The sequence below is a fragment of the Candoia aspera genome, chromosome 2, assembly GCF_035149785.1.
Source record: "Candoia aspera isolate rCanAsp1 chromosome 2, rCanAsp1.hap2, whole genome shotgun sequence".
NCBI lineage: Eukaryota > Metazoa > Chordata > Lepidosauria > Squamata > Boidae > Candoia > Candoia aspera.
The window spans coordinates 265038033-265054062 of record NC_086154.1 but is presented as its reverse complement, the minus strand read 5'-3'; the positions used below and the strand labels follow the sequence as shown (position 1 = coordinate 265054062).

General features: G+C 53.1%; 1 protein-coding gene across 1 annotated transcript in view; it reads right to left on the bottom strand.

Annotated features, from left to right (window-relative positions):
- The window catches only part of UNC13B (unc-13 homolog B), a 174302-nt gene extending 160039 nt beyond the window's left edge, over positions 1-14263 (bottom strand). The window contains exon 1 of the mRNA XM_063295920.1: positions 14217-14263. Within this exon, the coding sequence (XP_063151990.1) occupies positions 14217-14238 (22 nt within the window). The 5' untranslated portion in view covers positions 14239-14263. The remainder of the gene's footprint in view (positions 1-14216) is intronic.
- Between the last annotated feature and the right edge of the window lie 1767 nt (positions 14264-16030).

Below are 16030 nucleotides of genomic sequence, written 5' to 3'. Positions count from 1 at the left end.
CAGAAACACAAGCACATAAGCCATGCCCTGCCGGACCAGACCCCTGGCCCACCTAGTCCAGCGGCCAGTTCTCACAGTGGCACAAGGAAGCCCACATGTCCCCCGGCAGAACGAGGACTCTGCTCGCACAGCGAGGGCTTCTACTCTCCTCAAAATCTCAGAGCTGCTGTTTAGACGCCATGCTGGGTGCCCATGTTTCGGGACTATAGTCAAGAGGAGCGTGCCAATGCTGTCCTTTTCTGGAGACCCCAGGTGACAGTTAAGTGAAGCCATCTTCAAATCAAGCTTGACTCCCAAGAAATTTGGGGACATGTTCACGGGGGGTGGGGGGTGGACAATATGGAGGTGTTTTGCCACTGCCTGTGTGGAACGGGATGAGTTTTCAAAGTTCAATCTAGCTCACAGGCCTGGGACTTCCCTGGTGGCCTCCTAACCAGGCTCCAACCAGGTCCAGTCTGGCCGTGCTTCTGTTCAGCGGTTAGACTGGCCAGCCGCTGTCACAGATGGATTACAAGATCCTGTTATTCGACCCCACAACACAGAGCAATCCTTGCCGCTTCCATTTCTTGGCCTGGCCTACCCACAAGGGCTGACACAGGCCTTGAAAGCCTCTCAGAGTTTCCCTCTATTCCACCTTAGGCCAAACAAAATCAAGGGGGGGTATTTTGGGTTTCTTTCTCACACTCCCTTCTTTCCCAGGACTGAGTAATCTCTTCTGAAACTCCTCCCTTTGTTCACTCCTTCCCCCATTCCCAAGGCCAGGTCCATCAGGCTCACACAGCACTCTAAGCCACAAGCCACAAAAGCTTGCTACTGCCAGTATCTTATTTCGTCCCCAAATTAATATTTCAAAGGTATTAGATTGCTATGTTTTCGATTTCAGCAAGAATTTGCTGGTATTAGGGTGCGTCTGGGAGCCCTGCCATGTCTATGTCGAATGTGGGGATTGCTGTTTTAGTCGGGCAGTTATGTGGTTTTCGTTGTGTTTTAACTTATGCATATTGTAAGCCTCCCAGAGTCTTTTTGGACTTGGGTGGCTTTAACAAATCCAATAAACAAATAACTTTTCTCTAGAAGAAACATTTTGACCGCTCACATGCCATAATGGTATTCATCTGTGCCATTTATAAATTTTGTCCTTAGGTTACCATGTAGACACAGAATCACAAGAAAGCAGATCTCACCATGCAAAAGATGATGTTGAGATCCCTGAATAAAAGGCTACACTCATGAAGAACATTAAGTACAATTAAGAGAAAGCCAATATCCTGAATGGGTGTCAGTACACTGCACACTCCGCTTAGCTGACTGATGAGCGGCACAGGTCAACATCCACAGGCCCTTCTGGTGATGATTTGGGATATGTTGAGAGCCAGTTTGGCCTGGTAGTGAAGGCACCGGGGCTAGAAACCAGGAGGCGGTGAGTTCTAGTCCCGTCTGAGGCATGAAAGCCGGCTGGGTGACCTTGGGCCAGTCCCTCTCTCTCAGCCCAACCCCCCTCACAGGGTTGTTGTGGTGGGGAAAATAGGAGGAGGAAGGAGAATTAGGTATGTTCCCCACCTTGAGTTATTTATAAAAAAAATAATAATAAAGGCAGGATATAAATAAATAAATAAATAAATAGATAAATAAATAAAATATGCAAGATTGTGACTAGGAATGTAAAAGTAGTAAATGGTAAAGAGCAGGAATTTAGAAATAAAATGGAAGGAGGGAAAAACGCATATGCTGAAAGTCTATGCCACTAAGAGAAATAAGAAAGATGTAATATATTGTACCTGAATGAAGGTGGTCTGATTTTGTGAAATGGAGTTGAATATACGTAAGGAACAGCATGTGTTGTAAGTTTACTTGTGAATTAAAAGGCTAAAATGTATGCCAGAAGGAAAGAATTCATGTCATTCGGGTTGTTGTGGGGGTATACAGAAGTCGGAATCCACCGGTTGGCAACGGCTGCACGTTACACTCCAGTGAACGGCGGTGGCAGAAGATTCAAAATTCACTGGGAAAAGCTGCAATGTTCTAAACCTTGTTCCACCTTGATCACCTTGATCGACCAGACTGTCGCCAGACAGAGTCCTGCTGGTCGCGCTTTTGAAATCTCATTCATCACAGGGAAAAATCATTCTGCTAGGTGGCATGAACGGAAAGGCAGGAATGAGATGATAAAATCCAGAAAAACAGTAACTTTGGTGAGTATCTGCTTAGAAACAGGTCTGTTTGCTTCAGAAGCATGCTGGGTGCTACATGTCAAGAAGAAGCTATCAACCTGCTGGCAGACAGTTCTCTGACAGGAAGGCCCAGTCTGAAGCTGCACCTGACGCAGGTAGTTTTCCCATTCAAGAGTCAGCCTCAGATTCTGCCCGGCTGCTGGTCTGAATAGAGGGCAAGGAGAGCAGCACAATCGCCAATTCAATCAGAGATTACAGGAAGTTAATCCTGCTGACGCAGGCGAGAAAGGCGAACTAGCAATTCTTCCAGGTGGCCTGGTTTCCCAAACAAAAACAAAAAAAAAGAGGGAGGGAGGGAGGGAGAGCTATTATGTAGGCCAACCATTTATTCAACGCAGAGGGGAATCACAACAGCATTGTCTTCAAGAGGAAAAAAAAAGTTACTGGTTCAAAATCCAGGGAGTCAGTCCCGTAGCCCCGTCATGGCTGTCTCTGTCAGAGGACCCACTCCCCAACCCTCAAAAGACCATCCATTCTGAACTGTGCATTAATCTCTCCCTCCCCTCGGGAGAGAACTCTGTGGATTGGGTTTGAAATTACAGTAAACCCCTCCATGCTGAGAATTTGCTTCCTTGGCAAAAGCAGCCTTTCCAGATAAACAGCTTGGCAGACAAGAGTCCTTCTCAACCAGACAGGAAGTGCAGACTTGGCTCTTGCTCAGCCCAGGCACTAGTGGACAGAAGGGAGACTTCTAAATACAGTCATGTACTGTAGACCATCGTATCTTTAATGCCCCTTTTAGATGCAAGAGGAGGGGAAAAAGCTGGCTTTCCATGACAGCGAACCACTGCTCCCAGATTGCTCTGTAGAAGGGAACAATCACTTCCCTCGAGCTGGAATTGAGGCTCCTGTTAGTGCTCCCCAAGATGGCATTTTCCTCTTTTGCAGCGGCATCACACTGCTGGCTCGTGCTTAACGTGGGATCCACAAGGACACCCAGATCCTTTCTGGTGTCCCATTGCCCATGCTGGTCTCTCCCATCCGAGACTTGTGCTTACATTTTTCCTCCAGAAAAATATCCAGAAAGTGACATTTCTCCACTTCCCTCCTCTTCATCTGGGCCCCCTGCTCAAGCCTCCCTTATCTCTAGCCCCCTGGCCCTCCCCTTGATATTTTCCCCCAAGCTGAAGTGCAGCCCTTAAGGAACATTGTTTCAGTGTGGTCATTCAGCCAATGGTGAGGCCAGTGGTGCCACGTAGCCCATATCTTACCATTTTATGAAGGAGAGTAACAGGAGACTTCATCAAAAGGCACACTATGCCTGTGGCATTTCCTGGATCTATGAAGCTAGTAACTCTGCAATAACAGAAGATAAGTTTTCTCTAGCAGAATTTGTTTGTGACAAACCCATCCTGGCTCCTGTTAATTGTCAAGCTGGCAGGTCCAGCATCCCCCAGGTCTTCCTCTGTCCCTTTTTGAAGGGGAATGTCACTTGCTGTCCTCCAAGACCTTCTAAGACTTCACCAGTCCTCCAGGAGATCTCTGAGGCTTGGAATGGGAGAGCGAAATCAGGCTGGGGCAGGCTTTTGCTGGACTGGGCTGGGGCGATGGCAGGCACCCCTTCCAGAAGGGGCAGGGGGGCAGGGAAACTGACTTGTCCCGCAGCACTGACTGTGAGTTCTCAGACTGCTTCCATGCCACTCCATCGCTCTGAAACCACCTTCCACCTTGGTTCATGCTAATCCTCACAAAGCTTCTAGATCACACCCAGCCATTTAAGTGGGCTGTGTTAGAGAAAGAAACGCCTCCCATTAATTCTGCTGAAAGACCCACCTGCTCTGGCTCTTCACCAACTGCTACCAACTACCAGGCATTCTGGACCCCTGAACTCCCTGCGCAGGATCTCTAAGAAGCAGGGCTGTTTCTTCCACCTCTTCCCCTCTCCTGCTTCTGATCCGCCTGCCAGTCTATACACCTGGGTGCAGCTCTGCTCTGCTTTTTCTGCTCTTAACTGTCGTTGGGCAGGGTAAGAGAATTCTCTTTTTTGCTCCAGGAAAGTCACAGTCAAGGCCAAAGATCTGAAAACCCTGGGTACCTTTACCCAACCCAGATTCTGGAGCCTCATCTGCAAATTGTGCAACCACTTCTGCGTTGCTCTCTTTTTTGATTTAAGCAAATAAGAGGCACTAAAACACCACAGAGAGCCACTTAGGCCTAGTGGTTAAGGTGTTTGACCAGAACCAGGGAAACCGGAGCGCTAGTCCTCCCTCAGGCACGAAGCCAGCTGTGTGATTTGGGCCAGTCCCTCTCCCTCACCCTTAGGAGGAAGGCAAGACAAGGCACTTCCAGAAATGTTGCCAAGAAAGCTGCAGGGACTTGTCCGTATAGCTGCCAGGTGTCAAGGCTGTCTTGAAGGCAAAACCCCAACGATGGATGTTGCTTTGCTTATCACAAGCCAGAAGGCGGATCACAAAATAGTAACAGGAAGCCAGCAAGCAAAAGCACCCAAACTGTGTGTGAGGAGAGGCACCTGAGAAATGCTGCTAACACGACTGTAGCAAGCGTGTGGGAGAGGGAAGCTAAAGGCTCCGCCACGCTTGGCTGTCCGAGCCATGCTTCAGAGTGTTTTCCTCTAAGGGCTGGCTTGGGTGGTTCCTACTCTGAATTCCTTCTCGCTCGCTCAGGCTTTGTTAAGCAAAAACTGCAGCTGAAGTGGACCTTTTACAAATTAAATTCTTTTACAACAATTGCAACCCTTTACGTCAAAGCCTCACTGATCACCGAGAAAATTAACAGACCCTGGCAGGCACGTCTCCTCTTCCTTTGGGCCCTCTCAGCTAAAGCCTCTCTCCGCACCAGCTGCTGGGGAACTGAGGCCAGTGCATTTCGATTTTCCAGGGGCCAAAAGCGAAGCCATGGGTCTGATTTTTACCTAATGCCGAACCAGATGCCTAAATGAACTGGCAAAGCTCAGGAGCCCAAGCCCACCCTGCCACACAAGAAGGCAGAAGCCCATCACCCGGAGAGGCGGCAGGCTGTGGCCGAGGGATGCATTTTGCCCAAGGACAGGACAGGCCGGACTCGGTTCTACAGGTACGGCTGATACCAAGGGCACCTGGTGGGCAAAGGGGAGGGTCTGTCGGTCTTCTCCCCGGCTTCCATTCCACCTGCCTCACGTTCACCAATCTGCAAATGCATCCCCACAGGAGAGTCGGGACAGACTCTGACCTTCCGTTCGTAGCACTTTGGCATGTGGGGGGGGTGTTTCCTTTCAATCACTCTTCAGTCACACGGAGAACGGAAACATCGGCCTACAGGAGCCCCCCCCCCCCCGGCTCTTCTGAAGCTTTGCCTCTGCCCGCTGGCCAGCTGCCCAACAAAGAAGCAGGACCTGTGACCGACCCTTCCCACTCTGAGATTCTGGGGCAGAAGTGGTGAAGTTTGGCCTATTTATGGTATTGCTGATGTTGCCCTCCGTGAATCTTATCCTAGGGTAGCTTACAGTACAACTGAAACCCTAATCACATTCACAGCATAACAACAGTACAATTCAAAAGCATTAAAATGGTTGAATGGCACCAAGAAATATTTCCAGGCTATGCACCGGGACTGCTGTTCCCAGGGGTCCAGTAGGAGGGAGGACGGCTACTTGGGATTTCTGGGAGTTGTATTCCCACAGATTTCTTTGGAGGGAGGGAATTCATTTTGGAAAGCAGAAATGGTGGCTTTCTGAAAGAAGCCCAGTGTTCTTCATCCTTCAGAAGAGGAAGGCAAAGTGCTCTCCTGGCGCCCAGGCATTCAGTGGAGGGAGGCCAGCCAGTTACCCCAGCTCTGCCTCCCTGGATGGCTAGTCACGTCTGCCCAACCAGTCCCATCCGCCTGCCTTCAGAGACGCCACACGGCAAGTCCAGTGCGTCCCCACCTGCTGTAGATCCCTGTTTGTTTGCATTCGTGCAACTGAGCCAAGGATGACGCAGGCAAGACATTGTTTGCGCGCCCTTGAGCAAACAGCCCGGCATCTTCCTAGCAGACACCAGGAAGGCAGTGCAGGCAGTCCCAGAAGGGACTTTCTCACCTCACCCCCCGCCCCACTGGAGGCGTCCCCACTTGCCCTAAGAAGATGCACGGCTCTTCGGCAAGCGAGGCGCACACTCTGCAAGGCCCACCCCACGAAGCGACCCGTGTGCCTGGGTCTTTGTTATGGTGGGACCTGCACCACCTCCCTACTGGAAGGTCCAGCCAAGGACCAGCGTTCCTGCTTTTATATGTTTTAGCCACAACCAGAACTCTGTGAGTAGAAGACGTTTATCATTCATTCATTCATTCATTCAAATTGGTTACAGCTTTCTGACTCTCCTGGGGCTTCTTCTAAAGAAGCCGCCTCACGCCTTGGGAGCAGCACCAAGATCACCACCAGCTGCCCAGAGAAGGCCCTGCTCTGCTCTGCTCTGCTCTGCTCTGCTCTGCTCTGCTCTGCTCTGCTCTGCTCTGCTCTGCTCTGCTCTGCTCTGCTCTGGCAGGCCAGTTCGTTCTCTCAAGAGCCTAAATGTCCCCAATTCACTGAGCTGTTAACACTTAAGAGGCTTCGATCAGAACAGAAAGTGATCAGGACGACCCAGAGAGCCCTTTAAAAATGTCTGATGGGCTGGTCATCCTTTTATACGTTTGCTTCCAAAAACAAGCAACAAAAAGAGGCAAGACTTGGGGCAGGATGGCCATCATAGGAGAAGGAGAATCTCATGTTAATATCATACTTCTGAGATTCACTCAGTGGGCAGTCCAAGCAGACCCTCTGCTTTTAGCATTAGCTCCCCCCTTCCATAAAACATCTGTTGGCCTGCCTTTCAGGACTGCGAATGGGCATGAAGCTGGTCTAAATCTCGAGCCAAGGGGCCGCAGTGCACACACCTAACCGCTGCCTTGCGCAGCTGCTCTGCCTCCTTCACGAGGTTTTATGCAGCCTTTTTGAGCTCTCCTATCACTTTCTGGGCTGCAGAAACTCTGTTAGAGGAGCAAGGGGCAGAAGAGCTGCTACCCTCTTTGTGGATGTTGGCCACCCGCGGGCAGCTGAAGGCCCAGCCGCGGCTGTTGTCCTCCGTGCTCTGCCCGTGGTGGACGGTGCACGCGGCACGCAGGAACACCCCAGCTGGCCAGGTTCCCAGACCAATAATGCAAGGGATGAGATCCGGTTAGACCCAGTTCTGAAGCTGACTAGATTAGAGATCAAGCACGCTCTGCTGAAACTGATCTTACAGCGATCAGGCTCATGCTCCTTACAGGTGAGCTTGCTCAGACTCCGCTCTAGCCCTATGCCACAACCCCCTTTTTTGCCTGTGCAACTGTGCTATGATAGTCACAATAGCACGACGACGAAACAGGGGAAATTAACCACCAGATCTAAAAGAACAGCTCATCTCGGAACCTGGCACAAAAACGTGCAGGCTTCGTCCTTGTTGGCTGTTTCTCACATCTAAGCATTCACCAGGACCAACATATCTGAAGGACAACCTCCCACGTCATGGCCGCTCCCAGCTGACATTGCACAAGGCTCCAGCCCAGAGGAGAAAGCAGGTCTGCATGCAGTGTCCAGACCCATGGCGGGGAAGGCGCTTCAGACCCAGCATGGGCATGCTCGCTGAACCAGGTACAACGATGCACTCAGGTCAGATTTGAAGCGCCTGTCCGCTTTGGACCCAGAGCTGCTCACTTCTAGCTGCAACAGGAAGAAATGATAAAGCAGCACCTCCAAGCACTGAAAACTTCAACCTAAAGAATCCAAAAAGCCAACTCCCTACCAGGATTTTGGCAATGCTCCGCATCTTCCTTTTTCAGCAAGCATCTAATTGGTTTAGATTCTCTTCAACCTCTTCTTTATTCTGGCTTGTTTTTAAGTTGGTTTAATATTGACTTAGGGACTGGGGCTTTAAGAAATGGAATAGTATCTCCTTGATGGCCTACCATGAAAGGTCCTGCTCACACCCCATTCTGTCTGTACAAACCCCATCAAACCAACGTGGACTCTCCCTCTTCCAGGAAAAGGCCTCTGTCCCTACTCCATGCCATCAATGCACGTTCTGGCAAGGGTGACGTGGGATACCTCTGACCTAGTCTCCCCCTCCTCCGTGAGGCTGCTGGCGGGGTGGGCAGTGCTTGGTCCCTCTGGGCCTTATCAGGAGATCACACTGGGAGATGCCCGCTGCTCACCCCTCCCCCATTGTCCTGGGTGGTCCCGCAAGGCCCCATCCAGCTTCCTGGGCTACTTGCTACCCACACGCGGGGAACCCAGGCCACCTGCAGGGCTGCTGACTCCTCGGGGGGGCCGGCCCCATGGCCTCAGCCCTTCAATGGGGCACATCTGCAGGTCCCACCGCAGATGCCTCCAACACCCACCCACATTCTGCTGTTTCTACAATGGCTCTTTCATTGAGAAATAAGTTGCACTGGTATTGAGGCAGACCCATCCCTTCTTACAGTTTAGGGTTTAAGTGTTCCTGAGTTCCTTTCCTTTTTAATGTTGCTTTTATGGGTGCTTTTACCATATCTTTATAAGCCAAGCAGAGCTGCTAAGGAAGTGGGGGCATATAATTTTTTAAAGGAATAAATGCATTCCTTACGTTTGTATACTGATGAATCTTCTGGTGGTTTACACCAAAAAAAATCAGTAATAATAACTGATACCAACTGGGAAATTGCCCTAAGACCCAGGATCCAGAGCACAGCGTGTAAGACTGGCTCCAACAGTTCCCAGCACAACAGCCGGCCAGCAACCCCGAAGACTTGGAGATTCTGCTCTTCCAACCGGCTTTGAGACAAGCCTTCCTAAAACTGCCACAATCCCCTCTTTTTGGCAACGATGGTGTGTGTGTGTGTGTGTGTGAGAGAGAAAAACCACATGGGGCTTCAGCTCTGAAGTTGCTTATTAGAGGTGTTCGTGCTGGCATGACAACCCAGTTTGGGGTCAGAAGAAGAGAACCCAGAACTGGTATTAGCATTATGATTGATAGATATTTAATCATTCTGCCCTCAGCAGTACCAAATCACTATATGAATTACACAATTACTTAAAACTCATTAATGAAAAGCAGAGCAATTTCAGAAATGAACAGGACTTCAGAAACTTGGGATAAAAACAGTTTGGCCTAGTGGTTAGGGCTCCAGGCTAGAAACCAGGAGATGGTGAGTTCTAGTCCTGCCTGAGGCATGAAAGCTGGCTGGATGTCTATGGGCCAGCCCCTCTCTCTCAGCCCAACTCACCTCACAGGGTTGTTGTTGTGGGGAAAATAGGAGGAGGAAGGAGTATGGTGTGTTCGCTGCCTTGGGTTATTTATAAAAAATAATAAAGGTAGATAAAAAAATCTAAAAAAATTAAAAAATAAAATGCAGTCAGCTCAAGCAAGATTTGAAATCCTGATCATAGCATGTTCTGATGCTGAAAGAAGCAGCTACTTCCCAATGTTTTGTCCTGATATTTACATTTTGCTGTGGTCTGTGATTTTTTAAAATAAAGTCTGGTGGTCCTCATGTTATTCCACAACTATCAGAATTACGGGGAGATGGACAGCCTCACCAAGGATTCCACTTTGCCAGACACAGATGGACTTGCAGAAGTGAAACTGTCTGCAGATTAGGAGGAGGAGAAGAGAAGGGACCTTCCAAAATGCCCTGCAGGCTTCAGAGGACAGATGTCAGCCCTTTGAGGTAGGCCAGGTCAAGAACCAGGCAAGGCAGGAATTCCAGGAACGCGCTTTATTGTAGTAAAGTAGAATGACAGAATCTTGAAAGCCTGTTCCCTGCTCTTTTTTAAGCACAACCAAGCCAAGGTGGGCTGTTTGGGATGTCTTTCTCATGCCCTCTCCTTTCTTAGGACCAAGCAACTGTCTCCCTTCCCTCCCTCCTGTCCTCCAAGGCCACAGCTCAATTCCTCTATGCCTGCTGTTCCCACACTATGCACCACCATGCCCCTGTAGTTTAAAGTTTTGGCCTAAGGGTGCCCTGAAAAAAAAATCATTTATTAAATTTATATGCCACCTGACTCCCAACAACTCTGACACACTAAGGGTGCCATGAACCAAGAAGGTCTGAGAAACTCTGCTCTGTGCCAAACCTGGGAATTAAGCTGCCAAGAGCTCGTCCAGCCCTTCCTCCTCCTCCTCCTCCTCCCCAGCAGCAAATCTGGCAGCCACAAATCCAGGCAAGGTAGAGGAGAAAGAGGAACGCACCCTCGCTCTTCATTTTGGGACATGTACTGGTTAAGGCTCCTTGTTTCATATAAACAGTTCTATCTAAATTGGCTTGAATTAAATTATGCCAATTTAATTCAAGCATTTGTTACAAGAAAGCTTACCGGGGTACTGGGCTTAATGATTTATTATTTAGAATGACAGCATAGAAGGGTTGGGAGGGATCTTGGAGATCTTCTAGTCCAACCTCCCGCTTGGTGCTGGGATCCCCTGCTCCTACATCTCAGAGAAAAGGCCACCCAGCCTCCCCTGAAACATCTCCAGAGAAACAGATCCGCCACGTTCTGAGGCAACCTGTTCCATAGTTGAAAGGCTCTATTAAAAAAAAAGTCCAACTAAAATACACTTTTTTCTAACCTGAGCTCGTTATCTCTTCTTGCCTTGTCTTCTGGAGCACCTGGGAATGATTCTGCCCTGCCTCCTCCCCCATGACAGTTCAAGGAGAGCCATCCCGCCTGCAGGAGCTTAAGGGGACTCTGCTGACTCCTTGTCCTCCTGAACAAGGGGGTGTCATTTTCAGGAGTGGCCTAGAAATACCAAGGATTGCTTTAGGGGAATGGGGCGCCTGCTCAGTGGCTTACTTCCTTCTTCCTGAACTTTTACTTTTACATTAAAAAAATGGCTCCTTATCAGAATTGTACAATTCCTGTCAAAGCCAGAACCCACTTCAAAGAGAATTACAATAAACGGCTTCATTAACATTTCAAAAGACACAACACTCATCTCAGTTATATGGTTCACAAAGAGATTTGCTTAGCCCAGCCAGGGAGGGAATCCTACTTGTAAGGAAGGGACCTCCTCCATCTCCAAAGGAAAAGACATTTTTTCTTTTTCCCCCTTCTCCCCCGACACAGGTCCCTTAACCTGCTCCTAGACCTAGGTCTCTCTGCTGCCCAGTCACCAGGGCCACCCAGGCATCATAAGAAAAATCTGTCCCTCAAGTGTTGGTGTTGGCCTAGAATCTCCTGCCATCGGTGCCATAACCTATGGAAGTTTTCAAGCTGGAAAAGGCGGGGGGGGGGGAAGTTTGGGTTTCCCTGTTTTCTTTTCTGAAAAACTGCCCAAGAATCAGCTTGGTCAGACCTTTAAAAAGTGTAAAACAAATGAATCCACCCGCCACCAAGGTGTTCTCCTTGCTCCAAAACGATGCTCCCTTTCTTACTGGCCCCACCTTGAGCCACAGCCAACTCGCTGGGCACAGGGCTCTCTTGGAAGACTGCAAACCAAAAGGCAGCCCCAGAGCTCTTAGGTGGGCCAGCTGAAGCAAATGGCCTTGCCGCCGACCCTAAGGAGCCTGCCCTGCTGCCCATTTCCAAGTGCCAAGACACGCAGCACCTCTCACTGGCCACCCTCAGCAGCTGTGGCCCTGAGCCTGCCACCTCCACAACATGGGAAGCAGGAGAGGAAGACAACACAAATCCTCTGGACTTCACTGCCTAGCAAGGTCCCACAGGTCCTTTGGAAAGAATGGCAGCTTCAAGGAGGGAAGGAAGGAGCCTGAGAGCCGGGTTGGCAGCTATTTCCCAAACCATCTCCACCTCCCTGAGAGACAAGCCCCCCTCCTCACCCCACATGAGGACAAGAAAGTGGACGAGGCTCTCTCATTGCCTGGATTTCCCTCTAGGTTAAGTACTGGGGCAGGGATGAAGCTCAAAAATGAATGCGTAAAGGCTTCCTTTCCAAAGGACTTCTAAAGTCCTCCCTGGGATTCTCGAGTTATTGCTTCAGACTTCTCCCAGGAGCTCATCTGAACTCAAAGACCCTTGGATGGATCTTTGCCAGTCTGGTAGCAGGACCCATTTAGCCCACCCAGAGGCAATCCAGCTGCTGACCAAGGCAGGTGAAGGAGCGGTCCCAGAAAACGAGCCCCCAGAACAGGAAGTGTGTTTGCTGCTCCCGCAGGTCAAAGACAGGCAAGGCTTCCAATTCACCCAGATATCTTGGTCCACGCAAAGGGCTCAACTGTAACTCCGGGTGGGATTTTGTGCCAGCAGCATCAGTCACCCTGGATGGGCCTGTCCTTTGACTGTCGGGCAGGGCTGTTCCGGGTCCCCTTTGCAAGAGCCCCATCGCACAGATTCCTTCATTCTAGGAGGTGCAGGTTTGTCAGGGCAAAAGAGGGGAAACCCGAGACTGAGAAATCGTGTGAGCTCCCTGTCGCCTAAGTCAGGGGGATGCATTTTCAGCTGCTGGCAGTTTTAGTACAAGCAAATAATCCGCAGGGTATTTGGCTGCCATCTAATACAGAAAGATTATGCTCGCTATAGCCAGCCAAAACACCCGGTTTTTCTGGCGGCCTTCTGCAGCGCTGAGCTGGGATCTCTCTCTTCTCCCTCACCCAGAATGTGCTTTGCTAGGAAAAGCTTAACTGGGGGCTTCCCTAAGAGTTAGCACCCCCCCCCCCAGAAGGCAGTGCAACCAAATCCTAGCCTAACTCACATCAAGCTGCCCCCCTCCCAGCAGACTGGCATTTTCCTCCTTGTCCCCAGAGTCTGTCACAGGAGTCTGGGATCCCACGCTCCACCACCAAAGCTGCGCTCCTCTTGGACAGGCTCCGGCCAACCCAGGCTTGCTCTAGGAGGCCCTGGGGTGTGTTTATGATGCAGAAATCATTAAGACCAGCAGGGGCTTCCGGACGCTACTTCTGGGTGGGCTTTGAGAGAGAGGGTGCCAACTGTTACTCCTCCACCTCAGTGCTGGGGGTCTGGTTGGGTTGAGGGAGTGCCACCACAGCCGTAAAGCTCCAGGCAGATCCCCAGCGTCCTCTACCGGGCCACCCAGGCTGTGCTGCTCCTTGTGGAAGGGCAGGAAGCCTCACGAACATCACGTCCGGGGCAGCTTTCACGGTTGTGCAAGAAAGCAGCTAAATAAACCATCTTCCTCATACAGAAAACCATGGTGCTATTTATTAAACTTTCCCTTCTTTTAGCCATCTGCAGCAGCATTCCTTCCACCTCTCCGGATCCACATTAACCACCTCCTCAGCTTTGCACAATTGTGTAGGTTCACCCCAATCCGTGGGTTTTCTGAGAACTAAGCCAAAACGCCACGCAGCGCAAAACTCTCTGCCCCCAGAACCTGCGGGTTCAACTGCGCTTCATTAAGCTCTTTCATCGCTTACACAGGCAGAGAACAGGCTTGGACCCATTTCTACGCTTTTGTGGGCAACCCTCTAAGCAAAGAGGGAAAAATGGAAACAAAAAGCTTTGCATAATATCCGTAACTGCAGAATAAGCCGCAACAGAATTCGGGGGGGGGGGCTCCGGCAGCCCATCCCTTCGCTCCGAAAGGGAAGGAAGTGTCCGCCGCAGATTCGGGGCAGGAGCGGCCGGATGACCGCCGGCCGGCACCGTGCGGCTCTCGGGGGGGGGGGGGGGCGGGCAGCAGGGAAGGCGCTCCCCCCGGACAAGCGGGGAACGGAGCGGCGCTAACCCGGGCGAGCAGGGCTGCCGGCGGGGCACGGGGCTCAGGCGGGCGGCGGAGACTCGGGCCGGCCCCGAGGGCGCGCCCGAAGCGCTTCCGCGTCGCGACCCTCGGCCGGGCGGCCGCCCCCGCTTCATCCCGGCTCTGGGCGCAGGACGCGGGCCGCCCCCCCGGCAGCCCCGCCCCGCCCCGCTCCGCCGCGCCCCCGGCCCCGGCCCCGGCCCCCCAGCCGGAGCCCCTCAGTCGCGCGCCCCGAAGGGCTTGGCAGCATCAGGCCGGCCCGGGAGACGCGCTTCCGAGCGCGGGTCCGGGCCACGCCGACGCCCCCGGCCGCCCGCCGCGACATGCTCAGAGGCACCCTCGCCCTCACCGCCGGACTCACCGCGGACGCAGAGCAGGGACATGGCGCCGCCTAGACCCGGGCGGCGAGGGCCGGGGCCCGCCCGCGGCCGGCCGCTGCTTCCTGGCGGCCCGCGCTCGCGCTCCGCATGCCCGCCCGGGCCGGAGCTCGACCCCGCGGCGCAGGCGGCGGCCTCGGGCGGCGCGCAGGAGGCCGCGTCGCTATGGGCGACGCCGCGGGGGGAGGCGGGGAGAGGCCGCGGCGCCCGGGCGGCGCGGCGCCCCGGCCAATCGCCGCCAGGGGGCGGGGCCGCCCGGCGTCCCCGGCCGCGCCCCGCAGGCGGGGACGCGCGGCGCGGCCCGGCCCTCTGCCCGCGCCCAGGGGCTCTTTCGCGACGCCGGCAGCCCCCCCCGCCCCCCCGTTTCTCGCCTGGAAGCCTCGCAGCGGGTCCCCTCGCGCGGCCCCGCCCGGCTGAGTCGGGGCGTCTGGCGCCCTGCGGAGGACGCGGCAGCTGCTCGCCGCCCCGGCGTCTGCCCGCGTCCTCTCGCCAGAAGAGCAAACACGAAGAGCCGCGCGAGTAGCGTGGCGCGCCCCGGGGGTGACCAGGATCCTCCACCAGGATGTGCGCCCTTTGCAGGTGAGCGCCGCCGGGGCGCTCCCGGGCTGGCCCCGGCTCCCTGGGTTCTTGATGCCCCCAGGCCGCCCACGCGGGGGGCGGTGGAGAAGCCGGACCACGGGTGCACAGCTGCCCTCCCCCGGCACTGCCAGCACAGCACGGAGCCTCCGGAGCAGGGCTGGGAAGGGGGCATTATGGCCCGTTTGCCAACCCGGCTTTCCTCCTTGGCCCCCTGGGTGCCAGTCTGATCTCAACTCCACATCAGAGCGCGTGGGTTATTTCTGATTTTACTGGCCCTGAATATGTGACAAAGACTGGGAATAATGGGGTGGGGGGTGGGGACGGGCAGGTACTGAGTTGGCCTGGAAATGCCCTTTTCCTGTCTAGGCCTAGATGCTGGTTACCTGCAGATGCTTCCCTGCCACTGACTGGCTCACTGTTCCCCCCCACCCTGCCTGCCTGCTGCCGCCGCCACCCTGTCAGCATGGAGTGTCTCTCCATCTGACCTCCTCCTCAATCTCCAGTCCCAAACGATGGAGGCTCTGGATCACCTTGTCTCCAATTCCCCCTTCCCCAGTTTCTGGGCCCAGGAACCCCCCAAAGGCCCAAGGGAGCTCTTCTCCAGGTTTCTGAGGCTGGAGGTCCCCCAATTGATGTGTCACCTGCAACCCCATCTTGACGGAAGGAGCGGGGTCTTCTGGTGCACCTGGTTAACTGCTTCCACGTGGCATGTTCACCCATGGATTCCAAAGGCCACGGTCTTCTCTCTGGGACCATCTTCTGCCGCCTCCTGAGAACCTCTCCAGGGGACTCCCGGGCCTCGTCTTCCAGGACTGAGGGCTCTGCCCCGGTCCAGCCGGCAGTCCAGGGCCACTGGGACAGCCCGCGGCTTGTGGGGGGCTGGCGGAAAGAGTGACTGTGTGGCCCGCTCATCGCTTAGAGCCAGGAGGGGCTGAGCTCAGCCAACGTGGCACGGGTAGAGGATAAACGGGGATGGATCTCACTCTGGAACCCGAAAGCGCCTGGCTGTTTTCATTCTAGGGCAATTTGGGGGACATGGATCCCATTTATGGCCATTTTTGCAATGTCAAGTGTATTTATTTGAGAACTTTTATGTGCCAGTGCGAAACCAAGCTCAGGTGACTACAAAATCCTAAAACCAAACAACTCGCATTTTGGGCCCTGCTGCTCTTTGTGCTTCCTGTTTACTCGCCTGCTGTTTGTCTGTGGGTGGGACTGT